Raw genomic sequence first — 19,178 nt, forward strand, 5'->3', positions numbered from 1 at the left:
ATATGGTCACTGCAAAGAAGCAGAGTCCTCAGATTTAACACTTTAATGGTAAACAAAGTTATTTCCTGATTTACTTTTCTTTTCTTTCTATCACCTAAAGTAGTTTTTCTTCATTTGAAAAGATAATTTTGCTGATTATAAACAATATGAATTATTCCTCCTTACATTGTTAAAAGAGAATATCAAAGAATTTCATTGTTTTATCACAGAAGGAGGTTGCCAGTAAATTTTAATTGATGCATCACAATTTTAGTCTTTTTTTGAAAACAGAAAGCAGTATTTTTGAAGTGTGATGACTCAATTGTAGCTTTTAATGAACCTAAGACTTTGTGTGAGGATAATTTGTTCTAGACTGTGTGGAAGCTGTAGTTCATAAGGAGACTATAGGTGGAGGTCCTTCCCAACATCAAGCACTGCAGCTTCCACACCTCCTTCTTCTTACAGACTCTCAACACATCAAAGCCAAACAAAAAGCAGCCCCACTGCCTTCATTAAGACATAAGGTTACCTCTGATTATCTCCCTTTTGCTCTATTTTAATTTCCAAAAGTGAACGTGTGGTGTTCTGACAAACTAATGTTAGATCTGCAAGTTCAGTGTCTTTTTACATAAAACATATTCATAATATATTGTCTGCTCAAAGTTGACAATGTCTTTTTTACCCTGTTATTGATTGCAAAAATAAGTTTTGTTAATGAATCAACTATCCTTTCAAAAGTTTTTGTAATATTGTGTTGTTGACACTACAGAGAAACTCTCTGCATCAGGTAAAACAATTTGCCAAATGTCAGACATTTTCTTTTTCTTATTTAGTTTGTTTATGCCTCAGTGATGGATCATGTGCATGATTTCCTAAGCCTAACTTAAGATTTGTCAGCTCATTCAACTCAATAAGCTAACAAATCCTGACACAAGAGGAGGACTGTCTACTGGAGCGTGCATGTGTACAACTTCCTTTGAACTATACAATTGGTATGAAATATTGTGTAATGGGTCTTTAAATGAAAATTTGTGTTCCAAAGGAGTACAATATGAGGGATCACAAACAGTGCACCACCATCTATATAAAATACCCTCACATGAAAAGTCATAGTAATGTTACCCAACAGGCACACTTGCATGGTGATGTGTCCCTGGTGGTTATTATTTAATCAGCAGTAAATGGTCTTAATTAGTAGATTAGTCTCTTTCCAATTAGTTCACTCTGTAATTGCCCTAATCTACCACTGCAGTCCTTTGAATCCTAATTTAGAGCTGTGCATTTAGATTCACAGGGGAACTATCAAATGCGTCATTATGAACAAAGTTATTCTCACATAAACCAACTGCTTATGAGCCATTCTGGCCCAATTTGGAGAGCAGCTGCTGTGTTTATGTTTCTATTGTGTCATCATTTGACTTGAGAAGACATTGCGAAGTCATGCTGCACTTTCTGCTTTTATTATGCCGTCTAAATGAGACCTTTGAGGTCCATTTTATTTTTATTGCCCTTTGCAATGTCCCTTCATTCAGCTTAAATTCTAATTTTAGAGAAAAAATATGAGTTGTCACTCATTAAGCTTATTCTGTTATTCAACACTACATATGTGGATCCCTGCAAAAGCTGGGCTGGGGCTACATGCATTAAACTTAGCAATAATTTTATCTTAGCTTCAATAATTAATTTTAGCTGGCCTCTACAAGTCTTTTAGCTCTTTTATCAGAGCAATTGGGGGCAGGGGGCAGTTGTTGCCTAATGGTTAGAAAGTCTGACTTATAACCCGAAGGTTGAGGCTTTGAGTCTCAGGTCCAGCAAGAATTGTTGTGGGGGAGTGAATAACCAGCGCTCTCTTTTACCCTCAATACCACAACTAAGGTGAGATCCTTGAGCAAACCACTGAACCCCCAACTGCTCCCTGGGCACCACAGCCACACGTCACCTCTTTTTATTTTTTTATCTTTCATCGTGATCGTGCACCACAAGTACAGTACAATGCTGTACCAGGTGAGCAACTAGCAAGTTTACATATCACAAAAGCCATACAATATGGAGCTAGTTATGTTATACAAATATCAAGATGCATGCTTTGTTAACTAATGTAAAATCATTCAAATCAAGAAACTGCATGAAAATAATTCTTAAATGATAAGAATTTGGGGGAGGGGGGTGTTATCTTAGGGAGATATTTCTATCTGATCTAATCCTTAAATTTCATATTATCACAGTAATCTAATGTATAGATTATTTAGGTAAATATTTTTGGGTTGAATACATATGATGTTACCACATGAAAAATTTTACATATTCAATGAAAAAAAAAAAAAAAAAAAAAAAACACTTAAAGGGACTTAAAGGCTCCTACTACTCCTACTCCTACTCTTACTCCTACTCCTACTCCTACTCCTACTCCTACTCCTACTCCTACTCCTACTCCTACTCCTACTCAAATGAAAAAAATTTCACCATCCTTATGACAATACATATATGCTGGTTTTGTCTAACACCTAAAGGCTACAACACACACCAGTTTTTGTTCTGTGCTGAGTTATTCAATCAAATCCTCTCGTTTTAACATACAGAGTGTATACACAATGTAAATAATAGATTGATCGCGCAGTGTAGAGAGATTCATTGGTCATAACAGAGATTGCGATGAACAAAGAGTGACAGCTTTTTAGTGATTATAAAGGGAGCGCTCTTTATGGGCTTTCTAGGCTATAATCTATTCAAAATGTACAACTTTTGTTTTTTTCAGCCTTAAACATTTTGCAAAGTTTCAGGAATGGCATCCGCGTAGTTATGCAGGATTCACTCTCGAAATAGTAGTGACTGACATAGTGATAACCATAGCAATGGATGGTACAAAATATGTGAAAATGTGCATTAAGACTAGAGCACCCTCACTAATTCCACAAGCACCTCAGTGATTTATTTGTGGAACCGGGCCTGGTTGATATGCTTTTATTGTGGAACTATACACAAAAAGAACAAAATACAAATGCACTAAATAAAATAATTTAATAAATGCATATTTAAATAAGTAAATAAAATAAATAAAGTTAATAATAAAGTATTAAATAAGTATTACATAATGAAATAAATAACTACAGAAGGCTGACTATAATCAGCTTGCTTCCATTTAGTGGGATAAGCCTAGTCTTTACCTGAATTAAAAAAGCTCTTGATCTTCAATAATGCAAGTACAAAGTTTGAGTGCGCACACACAATATCTGAGCGAGAGCAGAGCCAATTCATAAGAGAACACTGTTTATTTAAAAGTGCACGTCCAGTTTTGCGAGAGCGAAGGAAATTCTTTCATGGATGTGCTATTGCGTTATATTACTGCACTCTCAACATTTTGTCAGTAAGATAACACTATAGAAACTGCCTAAAATTAGATAAGTAGCCTATATAGAAGAGAAAAAAGCCACCTTTGCTAGCTGCCCATATTCCCCATGTCAGGATCTGCCACTGCCAGATACACCTGGGGTGGCCAACCAGATTTCAGGGGGGCCGGTGCCATGTGTTCTGTTAAATTAAGACTCAAAGAGGAATTAACTTACCTGCCCTGCACTTTAATGTCCGAGATGGCATAGAAGTATCTAGAAAGGTTGTTCTCATCCACCATTGTGGCTCCGGTAGCAGGCCGTAGAAGTCTAATGCGAAGGTTAGTAAGGGTGAAGAAATCCCTTAGGTTCTTGGTGGTATCCAGCTGCCCATACAAAGAAGCCATGTTGTGCAGTCTCGGACCAGCAAGAAGGGCGAATCGGTCTTTTATCTCGAAGCGTACAGTCTTATCGTACTTCCACACATAGCCCGTTGAATAGGCCTCAGTGCAGATGATTTCTAACATTGTGCTTGGGGTCAGCTGATGTACTGCTTTTGGCTCCATAGTAAAGGCATCCAAACAGTCAGATGCGTAAAACTGGTATGGCTGCCACGTACGACCATAATCCAGCGACTTCTCCAAGACTAACTGCTCGGGTCGGCCAGACTCGAAGGTGAGGACAATGTCATCTGTGAGTTCTATTGTTTTGTTCCAGGACAGCGTGATGTTGACCTGAAGGGGCTTCGGGTATTTCTTCCAGGAGGTTGACTGCCAGAATGTGGTTGGGTTTCGTCCCTCAGAGTCAAACATGAGCTCAGGCGGGTGGGCCAGCTCTTCGGTATCAGCATCACATTCGTTATTACACATATATGGGTTTTCCTGAAACAGACATAGAGAGACCGGATGCGTTAATTATGCAGTAGGCTAATAGTATCAGTTTTCCCATTAGACAGTGGCACTCGTTTAAGGTGAACTTAGGGAACCTACACTGAGATGTTTGATTCTCCACATGAATCAAGATGTTAATGAACATATTCTTATGAAAACACTTCAGCCTCCATTAACGCAGTTAAGTTGGATGTTTTCCTGAGGTGACTGCTGAACATGGCACTCTGAATGGCAATCGCCTGCATTCAGAGCGGTGTGCCTCATGAGAGCTGCTCAACGGTTACCCGCTCGCTCACTACCACCCAAATTGCTAATATAATTGATATTCTTGCTTGTTGGCCAGTTGGAATGGGAGTGGAATTCCGATGAGTGAAGTTGGAGGTACACACAGAGCTCCATGCATTTTTCATGCGCCTGTGTCTGCCCTGCACCGCTGAGCCACTGTGTTTCAGATCAACTTTTTCATTAAAATTCTGCACATCTCTGAGCCATAGCAAAAATGACAATCAGCCATGAACTTTGAGGAGACGGCCATTAATTTCCATCTTGTATACATGTTTGATCGGCTGCAATTGTCATAAATCTTGTTTTGTTTCAGGCACAAACAGCAGCGGAAAGCAGTTACAAAAGATGCATAACATCTAAAGGCTCTTGAGACAAATTATGCAGCTTTGTTAGTGGAATAACTTTATCACCATCGCTGCTGTCAGTGGAAGAACTGACAGATTGTGATGCTTCTTCTTATCAAATTAATTATCTGCTCTGCGTTGTTGGATCAAAATGTATTTTCCTTGTTTGTTTAGTCCAGGAATGTTCACAGGGAGATTGGATCTTAGATGCTGTGCTGAGCAAAGACCATTTCACTTGGGCACAAGTGTTTAGAGAGGCAGAATAAACACATCTACTTTTAAGCAAACTTCATTTACTGGTATTTATGTTGCTCTAAACCCATACACTAGTTTCCATGAAGCACAAAATACACATTTCTGAAGAACCTTTGCATACATTCTTGCAATACAAAAACATTTCATAGTAAAAGTAGTTTTCAATCTTCAAATTTTACATTTAAAAAAAGTGTGTGAAAAAATGTGCCATATTCCTCCTCCTATTTCTAGCATAAATGTCAACCACTCAAAATGGCTTTTTAAATGTGGTTGTCTGAAGCAAACAGAATGCAGAATTACATTGAAATTAAAATAAATTTAAATTAAAATCGAGCTTGTTCTTAAATTCAAGATTTAACACAGCCATGAGCAATATTCACAGATTCTCTCGCTCTCTCTTTTTTTTGTTGTTGTTGGTTGTTCCTGCTCACTGTAAACTGTCTTTTATCAAGTGTGTCCCATAGAAAATATGTATGGATTTGGAACATGAGGAAGATAAGGGTCATTTTTAGCTTAACTATTTTAAGTCTACTCATTTGTAAATGATCTGCCCCCCTTCTTTGTGCATGTAAAGTAGAGGAGTGAATTACCACCTGCACACATACTATCATTGATTTCTCCCTCCACCACATTACAACACAAAACTGAGTGGCTTAATATGACAAAGAGGGCCAGACCTTCCGCTGGATTCTCCTGCAATGGCTTATCACGATCAATATACTCTCTCCTCTTAACACTTGGGGATAGTGTGACCAGTGTTGAAGATGGCCGTTGAAAAATCAATGTAGATTATATCTCATTCCATGTATGGTCTCTGTTAGAAGAGGAAAGACAGTGTAGTGTGCTCATTATAACAACTGACATCTCCATCAGCAGCACTAGACCACAGCAGTAATTTCCGAAGCTGCTCTCTATTAATCCCTGTTGATGAGACTACCACCATAGAAGAGTGCATCACAGACACTTCAACATAAAGGTCATGATAGACTGGCCGCTAATGAGGTCCTGCCTCATAAAGCTAAAGGGGCAATCCAATATTGTGTCTCTGTGAGCAGGCCAGTGGTTTGAACGAGGATGTTACGGCGTACATCATATGAGCCTGTTAATTGAGTATTTGTGAGCTCCAGTGAAAACATTCAATATTATTACCCCAACTGACCTAGAGCAGAAAAACAGGTTGCAAATTTTAAACTTAAAAGGAATGATGGTACAGATTTGATAGATTATTATATATGTTGTACATCACAAACACATTTTTAATAATTTGACCACTGACACAAGCCTTCAATTAAGTATATGCATAACTGTACCATTAAGTTATTTTTCAATACCACCTCGAATGATATCAACAACCGGTGGCGGCTCGTCACAGCCTCCCCAAAATTTTGAGGTGAAAATGAGAGGAGGACTATTTAATAGTGTAAATAAAATTCATTATTCATTTCAGTTCATGTCTCAGAATATATATTTTTTGTTTGTAATTTCACAGCTGTAATACCATAACATGTTACTGAAGTTGGAAAGCGCTGCTTTTCTATCGCGAATGTGCCGAATCTGCTGATGTACTTACAACCGCAAAATGATAGAGAAGGGGAGGGGGAGGCCAGGGGAGAGTTGAGCTCTCATGCCTCAGTTGTTAAAAAAACAATTAGCCAATCAGCATCCAGTGTTCACTTTCAGCGCTGAGGAATGTTGAGAAAAGAAACATCATAAGGAAGGCAAGCCTCCCTTTGGGTATATCAACCAATCATCACAGAGACGTAAATTACGTGATATTAGTTTGAACGTCTTGAGCTGCGCTGATAATGATCCAAGTACTTATGATGAGTAGTGATATTGAATATTTGCTTGCCAACAGATTTACCAAGCTGTCATTCAAACAGTATATATATATATATATATAAAAAAAAAAAATAAAAAAAAAAAAGGGAAAACACACCTAAGCTGGATATAAGCAACCAAAAAGCCATTTTAAAGTGGTTAAGCAAATAATAATAATAATCATCAGGGAGCCCAGACCAGTAAAATGAGTGTTCCTCCTCTTTAAAACCCACGAGCTGCCACTGTCAACAACATCTTTTGTAATTCTCACAATAAACCATTACTGAATCTAAATTGTTTTGAATGATGTTAACAACTTAAGATTTTCATCAAAATATACTTTGATCATTATTTTGATTCTTACATAAAAAGATTCTGTTAGACATCATAGCAACAATAATTGAAATTAAAAGATAATCAAATAAATAATTAATGAATTAAAATATACACTACCATTCAAAAGTTTGGTCATTAAGATTGAATATTTACAGAATACTTTTATTCAGCAAGGATGCATTAAACACATTTATATTATATTATATTATATTATATTATATTATATTATATTATATTATATTATATTATATTATATTATATTATATATTATATTATATTATATTATATTATATTATATTATATTATATTATATATTTAAAATCAGTGCTGTTATTTTGAACTTTTTATTCATCAGTATCCTGAGAAAAAAAAAAAAAAAAAAAAAAAAAAAAAACTGTTTTCAGCATTGATAATAATGAGAAATGTTTCCTGAACACCAAATCAGCATATTAGAATGATTTCTGAGGCATCATACAACAATGAAGACTGGAGTAATGACTGCTAAAATTCAGCTTGGCCAGGGGAATAAATTAAGCTATCAAACTAATGCAGTTATTGTGTTTTTGTATAATAATGATAGATCATAAAGAATGCAGTGACTGAAAAGAACAACAACAACAGCAGATGTGATAGACATGAAGGCTGTGAGACTGACAGGCGGAGCCTCTGTTGATGCGGTCTGGGACAGAGTATGTGGATGAGGAACATAAAATCATTGCCCAGTGACAGCAGGGCCTGATGAATAGGTCCAAGCTGCCCCACAAATCAGCTGATGTGACAAATGTTTGAAAATCGCACCCAGATCACACACTAAAGCCTCTAAATTTCCCATTCATTCCATGCACCGAATTGCTACCTGCAACCAAGATCGAGTTTTTAAGGAACAAACTGTTTCATGTGATAAAATGCATTGAAACCCATGCAACTGCATGTCAAGAAAAGAAAAGGCCTTTCAATGAAATATTGGAGTACTTTAACACAGAGGAGGTTGTGTGATTCGCGGTTTAGGCTATGATCAAGTGAATGTCAGAGGAAGTCTGGCTTCAACGTCATGTCTGATTACTCGTCTTTATTAATCTCTCTTGTTTCCTCAGACAAAGACATGGTATGCTCCTTGTGGAATTTACGAAGCAAGAGCATCAATATTTTACTACACACAATTCAGTTATTTTAAGCATGGAAATCATTGTAGTTATGAATCTGGTAATAGCCAAAAAAGGTTAGCATTAACATTTCCATTCATCTTAATTGAAGTTGTTCAGCTGCAGTGTTGCTGTTATTAAATAAAACTAAAACTAAAATCATTAAAAATGGTTTCTGTTAATTGATATAAATCTGAAATAAAATGTAATTTATATTAGATGAAAAATTAAACCTAAAAACTTAAATTACTTAGAAATTGGAAAAAGAATCCTGGAACAAAGTAAAATATGTATAATGGTTTCCAAAACTGTTTAAAACATTGATAACAATCAGAAAGGTTTATAGAATACAGTTACTAGATAACTGTAGAATACTTTGGTTTCTTTTTTTCCTTTTATCAAATAAATGCAGTCTTGAAGCATATGCAATTTGAAGCTTTCTGTCATCCTCAGTTTTTGGCAATATAGTGGTTTTGTCTAATAATACTACATCATATAGAGTTGAAAAAAAAAAGGAAATTTTGCCAGACTACATTAATTAACATGATAACTGATGGACTGGAGTCGTGTGGTTTACTTGAGGATTATTATATTTTTCAGCTGTTTGGACTCATTCTGACGGCACCCATTCACTGCAGAGGATCCACTGATGAGCAAATTATGTAATGCTTAATTTCTCCAAATTTGTTCCGATGAAGGAACAAACTCACCAACATCTTGGATGACCTGAGGGTTTGTAAATGTTCAGTATTATTTGTTGACTCAAAATATAACACAATTTGAAATCTGCTAAAGAAAATTTATACTGTATATAAGTTGCTTGCAAAATATGTGTTTAATCAGAATACACAACTGATTTCAAATGGCAGTCAATATGGAAAGATTTTAAAACCAGATGATGTAGTTCTAGTATATACCTGGCAGGGGGATAGTGGCATCATCCTAACCAGCCAAATCTTGACCCCTTTGTTTTGACCCCACTGTGTGCCAAACATCATTCCACTCTCTGAAACCAATGATTTCTCCTTTATCTGCTCTTCAGAAAAGGCCTTTCCCACGGCAATATGGATTCACTCTGTCTGTTTCATGAGGCAGAGCCTCGTTTCAATTACTACAAGGGTCTTTGCAAGCAACTATATGAGATTGAGTCCCCAATCTCTCCCAGAGGAACAGAATTGCTAAGGCTTATATTGATGAAGGGTTATGGGTTAGCCCAGAATCACAAGGATACATCACATCCTGCCTCACACAGACCTTAAAGCAAGGTTTGAATGGCTGAAACTAATGCAGACTCTTTCAAGGTATGGCAATCTTGTCTATGTCTATGGTGATGTTGAGCCATGCTGGCTGGAGGGGCCTGGTAATGGAGAGGGCTGAGCAGAGGGACAGTGAGAGATTGTAGGTGCTGGCGATTTGACAGAAACTCAATAGCACTTTAATGGTTCATAGTCATTAAGGTGCTTTACTGCAGTGCAGGACTTACCCCACTGACCATGGGAGAAATGAAGCAAAGCAGTGGTGAACTGTGAAGCCAGTGAGACCTGCACACGCTGCAGAATAAGATCTGTGGAGCAGGCCTGACAGATTCCTGATTGGATATCTGGAAATCACTTCATTGGCCGTAAAATAAAAAACATTACGATAAGATCCTGGGCCAAGTAAATCCTCCCAGGATGTCAGCGTGTTAAATATCTGTGGCATTAGGTCACGCAGGAAACACAACACGTATCTGATCAGGTGCAGAAAAAAAAAGATGGATTTAAACAGTTGTGCTGCCACTATGTACCTTAACATTCAAAATTTCAATATCTTGAATACTTATTTGGAACCTGTGATATTTTTTTTTCTCAGGATTATTTGATGAATAAAAAGTTAAAAACAACAGCCTTTATTCTAACTTTATTCTAACAATATACACTACTGTTCAAAAGTGAGAGCATTATGTTTTTCTTTTTTTTCTTTTCTTATTTTATTTGAAAATATATATATATATATATATATATGCTATATATATATATATGCTGTCTATAGTGTTATGAATCCGAGAAGCTGTGCATGCAAACAGACAAAACTATTCCACACACTGTTCTGGTTGGCTGTGATTTGTGATTGTGTTGAATCATGCAGCATTTTCACATTTAGTGCAAACAGACAAATTACTTATTTTAATAACTTGACATGTGAGTGCACAGAAGCTGTGGTTGCATCTAAGCAGAAGTGTACACATTGCTGTCTTTCCTCCATGCCATGCAGTGTGCCCTTTAGTATAAAGACTTTGAGAAAGCAGGGACTCTGAAAACAGCAGAAGATGATTGAGCTTTGAAGTGAACTGAAAATCAAGTGCAACATGTTGTTAAGCTTCAGCCTAATTGGGATTCACAGAGCATACAGAGACCAGGAGAACTTCACATTAATTAACAACTGGCCTCATTATCTATCCCATGGGGCTTCGTCCGGCTTGGGTAAACTTATCACAACTTCATTATTCAGAGGGGGTGGAGGATACCGGATACACCAAGCTGTCAGAATTCAATAAACAGTTCTTCTCACCACTTCACTGTGCTAGTCTCTCATGTTTAACAGCGCATGGATTTGGGTTGGGTTGACTTACTCCCTGTATCTTTCTTTATGTGATATAATGTATAATATGGAACATAATTAGGTTTTTAAAATGAATTAATTAAGAAATTAATCTTTTTTTGAATAACTATTATAACCTACCCATGATTAGATTTAAATGAAAACAAATTTCTGCCTCAAAAAAAGAAGAAAAATAATAAATAAATCATAATTAATTATCATAAATTGATAAATCATATTTACGACAAAATGTCAAAATGATGAGATACTGAGTAAGAATTGTAAGAAAAATAGGGGAAATTAAGATTAAAAAGTCATAAATATTACATCCGATCTCATAATTTTGACTTCTTGACTCATAATTCAATCTATCTCATAGTCATAATTTACCAAAGCATCATTTTTTTTCTGTGGTAGAAATAGGCTTACAACAGGACCATTGATTTTTTTTTATTTCTGAGCAATGCAAGTACCAGATAGATATTATATTTCATCACTGCTGCCATCTATCTGCTGTTGTATTTCTTCTATGCTTTTACTGGGTTCATGCATAACATGTCCTTGAGGTTCATGTGTGTCACATGGCAGGGCTGCCAGCAAGGCCAGTGACCTTTGAGCCCATCACCACCACTGTTCACCCATACCACAACATAGCTGTTATGTTTGCACTCCTTGAACTTTCACACCTGCCCTTCCTGATTCTTTACTCCCCTTTCACCTCTTTGTCATTTTATTGTATAACACAAATGCAACTCTGAATCATATCAGCTCTAAGCTCTCTGTGTTGCACGGAACAATACAGACGTAGTTTCTGTTAAACAAGTGACCCTCTAATAATTTAAATATGTCACACTTGTGAAGAGAATTATACAACAGGCTCAGCTGATTAACCATCTGACTATTCATGTATTCTTGATTGCCACTTTACTGTAGGGTTAGTCATAGAAATTTCATAGCATGATTAATGAGATGTTTCTCAAATCAACTCAGTTCTGGTGGAGAAACTGAAGATGAGTTCAACAATTGTGACTCATTCTGATTAATATTAATTCCTCACTTACTCACACCACACCGAGTGTTGTCGAAGGTCCCTTAAAACCTTTTTGACTCCATATCTCAAGGTTTAGCTGTCTTACATGTCTGGACTCATTCACCCATTCCGGTGTAAATACACCATCTGGTGTTTTTTGCATATTTCTCTATTAGCTTTGTATTCTGGCAAAAAAAAAAAAAAAAAAAAATTCCAGCACCTTTCCAAACTGCTTGTTCTATATTGAAACAAATGTATTGTTCTTTTTTCATTGTAGTACAGTGCTGCATTTCCCCATGTGAGGCCAGGGACATGAGTTCCTTAAAAATCTACAAATATTATTTGTACACCATACATTTTTGTGCTATATGCGAACACTGCACTACCCTAATGGGTGCTTGCATTGTACTTTACTCAGGTTTGTTGATTATAATGGGAGCAATCCATTTTAAATGTTCGTTTTCAGTGTAGTGTCTGTGTCAGAAAGTTGAAATAATACTCTTGAAAGTGTGAAGTGGGGCTACTAAGAGGGGGTCTGCCAATTTATTTTCCATTTTCTCGGTGACATGAACCAATCATTTTTCATGCAGTTTTAACGTGATTACTATTGGTCCCCTGAGCAAAGATGTCACATTTTAAGCCATGTACTTCCAGAGGGTCCTGTGTCAGGTGAACAACATTGGGGATGGGGATGTTAACAGATTTTTTCAGGTATTATAGACCAGCAGTGCATTCCCTGAACTATGACGTAACTTGCTGCTTAGCTACCATGGTACAATGAATTGTTAGAGAAACTAACTTGCTAGACACAGCTTCTCTAAGGGCTTTTGGCGCAAAAAGTTGCACCGCACATCCACGTTGCATATTCATATTCGAACTGTCATTAATGACATCAATCAGGTGGTGGTGTGATAACTTCTTCTAATTAATTACTTCAAGATCAGATTAATGTCATATTGCTGCTGTAAATAACGAACATGGCATCGGAGGACTGCTTTGCAGTTATTTGGAGTTATTTTGCAGGTTTCCTTACATTACTCCGGGCTCACAAGTGATATAAGAGCACATATGCACATGCACACTCTTCAAATTCTTTTTAAATCTCTACAAACTAAAAAATGTAGAATACAATTTTTTACATGTTTGGAATGATTGTACTACATTTACAGGTTGAGAACTGTAGTTCCAACCATACATCTGGTACTGTAAACTGCTGAACTATGTTGGTAACAATGGAACTTGTGACCACAGTTGGTAAACAATGCTTTTGGAAACAAGCCCCAGATCTCTCTCAGTTTTTTTTTTTTTTTCAGGAAGCTCTCCATATATGCAGGCTTTCAACAAATCTCTCATAATAACAGCCTGTTTTATACATCTCATGTGCAAGGTATTTTCACAAGGCTATAGCAGGTGAACTTACTGAGAGATTTAGAGAAGCATCCTTTTTTAGCTGCCAATTAATACTACAAATTGCAAAGCTGTCACCACCTACTAGTATTAATAATAATATTAATAATAATAATAATAATAATAATAATAATAATAATAAAAGATTGTCTATTTGAAATGTAAAATTTTCTCAAGTATTAATTGAGGTGGGCCTACTTATGTTGGTGGAGGAACCCAACACTGCCCTACTAAGGCAAGATCGATATTGACAGATGTCATTTTTATTAATTCATTTTTAATTATTATTATTATTATTTTTTTTTCAATGCTGATGTAAACTTTCCTGCGGCTCCAGGGTGATTAGACATGGTATATTTATGACTGGCTCAAAAACCTGGATGCAGAACTAAGCGTCTTGAAGAAAGACTGCTTGTGGGTTATAGGTACAAGTCAAAATAATACAATACAATACAAATGACACAGTGTCACAGTAGACAAGGTTGACTATTACCCACAAAATCCTTTAAAATGTGTAATTGTAAGTGCATTATGGCAATAGCAAAAACAACTACCTATCAATTATATGTCCATCTCCCATCAGGGCTGTTATCAGCTTGTTAAGCCTGATGTCAGGCATCACTGTTTTTGGGTCCAAATGCTCTATAAGATGCCAGATCAAACAACAAATGGTGCTAATATACATTTATGGTGTGCTGTAATACTACCGAAAAATTAAGATCCTAACCTTTATCTTCATATCGAAATCTCAGATGGTCAGACAGTGATATATCGTTTCTGAATAGTTAAAATATTGTTGACCAGGGCACCGTGAGTTTGTAATTGCTTAGCTTAAATATATGATCCAAGTAAATAGTTATCATAAGCAGCTATCAATATAATATTCTCAATAGAAGGGAGTAGAGACTTGGACTCGGAAGCTGGATTTCTTGCACCACGACTAAGAATAAAATATAAAAAAATGTTGAAGCTGAAAAAAGTAAAAATCTTTAACATCGAAAAATCATTGTCTTCTGTATTATATTGATAAGGAGAGACCAGGGCTATTGGTCATAAAGGCAAGAACGCAGATTGCATGGGCTATATTACAGTAACCAAAAGTCCAATCAACACAATTTAAAAAAAAATTTTTTTTTTTAGATCGACTAACTGTAATACTGTATAAGATTCAGTTACATTTGAAATAAAAGCATAAATATTGGGTATGTAGTGCTGGTTTCAGAGCAAAATGCAAAAAAAAATAAAATAAAATAAAATAAAATAAAATAAAATAAATAAAAGAAAAATTTAATGTTTACTGTAAATGTATTTTAATTAAATACTTTTTGTTTTAAAATATGATAGTATTATCATATTTTATTTATTATTTTGTTTAAATATATACGTATATTATTAAATTATTTTGTTGCAATAATACTATTATTAGGATTATTACCAATAATTTTAAATTTCTACAAACCAAATTTCTAGGTGCTCATGAGAACCAGACTGAAAAACTAATTTACTAATTAAATACTTTGTACACTTTGAAGTATAGTCTCAGTAAACTACTAGTTTAGTAGTTTTATACTGCAAGTACACTCATAAGTTTTCTTTAAGTGAACTTTACATCATACTTTAAGTATACTACTATGTCCTTATTTAGGTTTTCATTTCACAAAATACCCAAAGAAAGAACAGGGTATCTGCTTGTAAACAAAAACATTTTATTCTAGCTTCATGCATTCTTTTTTTTAAAACACTTTAATGTGGGTAAGTTTCATAAAAAATACAGAAATAACATTTTAAACAAAAAGCTGAAAAAACAACAACAAAAAAAAAAAAACGTGAATTGGATTCAGAATGAAAATCAAAATGTAGATGGAGTCGATCAACACCCCAAAGCTTGACTATAATTATTACCTCTTCATCGCTCGACATTTTATTATGGACGTTAAAGTTTTGATGCGATGAAGATGGTAATAATTGTAGTACATGTGTTAGTATGTTGATCGTTTTCTTCTTCTTCACTTGTTTTTCATTTTTGAATGTGTTTTTTTGGAAGATGTGTACTAGCGCCCTCTACCATATAACAATGAAAACACAGATTCTAGGAGCACAAGTATAGCTCAAATATATTTAGACTTTTTGTAAGTATAGGTCAAATATACTTAAATGTCATTTTTAGTATATTTCTGAGGAGTACATAAACCCCATTTCTGAGAAGTACATAAAAAGTAAACTAAAAGCATACTTTCCTATTTTTAGTTTAAAAGAAGTATACTAATAGCACACTTGTATAAACTTATTTTTCGTAAGGGTCATGCTGACAGGTCCAAATGGAATAGTTGAAGAATGACACTAGTACTTGTACTAAAGAAAAGACTCAAGCCATTAAAGCAACTGTTGTCCCCACATGCCACATGAAGTGTTCCAGTGTTTATGACTGTGGCATTTTATGAAGTACATTACTCATAAACTACCTCTCCAGAAACTGTCCAAACAAAAGCGTCTTTCTATTGCTTCAGTGCTTTTGTATTTCTCTGAGTGAAGAGGCTTTCAACATCTGTGACCCCTGTGATCCTAAACAAGCCTTTAGTGCAGCACTCGCTCTCTTCGGATGCAGGTCTGACACATGCTCATGAGGCTGTGCCTCAAAGACTGCCAAGCCGCTCAGATCAGAAGAGGATGGGAAATTCACAGTGCCAGCCAGCAGGCCAGACTCTGAAAGGAATCCCTTGCTGTTTGGAGCGCGTTGCTGGCAGACAGCTTGTGCTGGATTGCCAAAAAGCCCTTAGTTTCATTAATTTATTTGCTGCATCTTGGCTTCAGCTTGGCTTTTTGGGGAAATGAGACTGATAAGGCAAGTTGATTCACGGTAATTAATGTCTGGTTGGTTTTCCCATAACAGCAAGAAAGTAACATATAGCGTGTTGTGGAATGAAATTAAAAGAGTGATGAGTAAATAATTTTGGAAAACTGCATTAACAGCCATTATAAAATAACTGCATATAGATTCCTGACATATATTTCTAACATTTTTTTTGACTAAAGTTTTTAGACATCTTAGAGCATTGTACTAATTTTTTAATAATTAAATCTGTTAAATAAAAACATAATCCTGTGTTTGTGTCTATCTATCTATCTATCTATCTATCTATCTATCTATCTATCTATCTATCTATCTATCTATCTATCTATCTATCTATCTATCTATCTATCTATCTATCCAAGTTACACCATACACCATATATACTTTATAGATACACCATATACTATATACTGTATACTTTAACTACTTTAATTTTTAGACTTTTCAAATAAAAACAGACATCTATGGATTATTCATGTTTATACACATAGGAGAACTTCTCACAATAGATTTCACAAAATGTGCATACACACATGAATTTGTATTTATCCTCATTCAAATGTTAATGAATTTGGAGTGTTTTAAATGAGTAAATATGTGCCTGAGATATTACTTATTTTAAATTAATTAATTTATTTATTCTTATTATTTTTTATTATTGTTACTAGAACAACTACTACTACAATTTATATTAATAATGTGGAAATAAGAATAATATTAATATTGTATTTCTAAAATTAATTAATTGATTTGTTCGTTTATTCATTCATTCATTCATTGTTTGGTGTCATAACAGTATTTTATGGCTTTACTATTTCACATCTCTGTTTCATTCTCAGCACATCCACAATGGGATTACTGGTCCTGGAAATCGTCATTCTTGTTTATACATCTTTGTATTATCTCATTATCTTTGCACATTTACTGAAAAAATTAAACGTCTGAATGCTTCAGAGTCATATGTCTCAGCACAATGGTATTTTATCCTCATCCAAATACAGGCTGAGAGAAAGTACCATATGGCTTACAGAAAAATTGCACATAAGAATAGTTCTGACAGGAAATTGCCTATGTGGCCTTGTTGAGCATGAAATTGTGCGTGGTTATTGAATAGCTGCATAAGTGTGGTTCTCCAACCAAAAGCCACCTTGTCAGGGCTTGTCATGTTGTCATTGTCCGTAGAGTGTTTTGTACTAAATTCAGTGACTGACAATTGAAACACCTAACAAGAGGCTCTATAAATAGCTCTGTTTATCACTGCCAAACAAAGACAGTTCCGCCATAAAGCCTGTCAATTGTCAGATGATCTCAGAGCAGCTATAAGCTGCACATTCATCCTTGTTTCCTTGCTTAAGCTGCTTGGGGACCACATGGTAATTTGGCACCTCTGTTCACTTTCATGCATTCTGTGAGAGCAGGTCAGAGTTCAGAAGAATTATAGTAATCTAGTGACTCAGAGCGCTGCTGTCCATTGTTCTACAAATGCTCATCAGCTCTGATGCTTCTAGCTTAAAGACTCTCACTTTCGGGTCTGGACCACTCTGAAGCAAATTCAAATTAGATAGTATTCCAATGTCATTTCCAACAGATGGACTAATAGTTCAGTGTTATTTTGTGGTCTTTGTTTTGTTTAATAGAGTCATCCAAGATATAGATGAGCTTGTGTCTTCATTTGAATAAATTTAGCTTTAATTCACCTGATTGACGGAATGAGGTCTTGTGAATTATTGTGATGTTTTTTATCAGCTGTTTGGACTTTCATTCTGCTGGCACCCATTCACTGCAGAGAATTCATTGGTGAGCAAGTGATGACTCTGAAGAAACAAACTCAAACTCATATTCATCTTGGATTGGGGGGTTGGGGGGGGGGGTTACCCAAAAATAATAAATTATAATCAAATACACTGCTGGACAATAATCAATAATTTGTATTCTATTAAATTTTTCTTATATATTCCTAATGACAATTTATGATTTGTTTTTATAAAAACACTGTTTTTCATTTCTATCATAGAATAAGGTAGAATAGTTTCTACGTATATTGTAATAAATGCAATGTCAATTATTCATATACTTTATTACCTGGAGATAACTTGAAAAACACACATAAACCATATATTGTCGCAGTCGTGTGTTTAAAGTCTTCACGTTTCATCAGTCCAAATGTTTATGCTTCATATTCAGCATAAATATCGATAGCTGGATGATTTTGTCCATATTCCCCCGCTTACTCTACGCCCATGGAAGAAAGAAACTCATACAGGTTTGAAACAAATGCAGCATGTGTCCTCCATTTACTTAGTATACTGTATAAGCCACATAGTAGCATTCAGCATACAAATACCAGGAATTGTGTCATATATGCATAACCATTAAAATCTTAAATAAAACGAGCTATTAGAATTTGATGAAAAAGCAATTAAGTTTATTTATAAAGCATAGTCTTTCCTTGGAGGGTTTTCAGCATTATTTGAAATGATTTAATATTCACTAGACTTTAGAAGTACCAGCGTCTCTTAGGTGCTTTGCTTGTCCCACTTTAGTAGTCATAATTGATCTTTAAAATCTTGCAAGAACATCCTTGCATTCATGGCCCCTCCCCAAAACAATTAGAATAGATGTAGAGTAATTGAACATTTTGTTTTAATTAACAAGATTAATGTGCTATGCTAAAACAGATTAATTAATAGCACAACTTAGCTGTTGTGAAACCTCAATATCAAATTATCATCCCTAACAGGTCATTCTGTATGTCTGTTTGCTCAGTACAATGAATGGACAAAGGGAGAGAATGTTGCATTGTTTTGTGTTTTATGCTGTATTTTTGTTGATGTTGCAAACAAACTGAAAATGTAAAGTTAGAGAGAACTAGAGGAGAAAAGACGCATCTACATGTTTTTGGACACATTCCCTTGTTGCTGCAGCTAAAAAT

At 35.3% G+C, this 19,178-nt stretch overlaps 1 protein-coding gene across 1 annotated transcript in view; it reads right to left on the reverse strand.

The window, feature by feature from the left end:
* LOC109080477 (netrin-G1-like) overlaps positions 1–19,178 on the reverse strand; it is a 57,038-nt gene that overhangs the window by 20,247 nt on the left and 17,613 nt on the right. Inside the window, exon 4 of the mRNA XM_042771738.1 lies at positions 3,543–4,186. Coding sequence (XP_042627672.1) covers positions 3,543–4,186 — 644 coding nt within the window. The remainder of the gene's footprint in view (positions 1–3,542; positions 4,187–19,178) is intronic.

Source organism: Cyprinus carpio, chromosome A2 (assembly GCF_018340385.1).
Source record: "Cyprinus carpio isolate SPL01 chromosome A2, ASM1834038v1, whole genome shotgun sequence".
Classification (NCBI taxonomy): domain Eukaryota; kingdom Metazoa; phylum Chordata; class Actinopteri; order Cypriniformes; family Cyprinidae; genus Cyprinus; species Cyprinus carpio.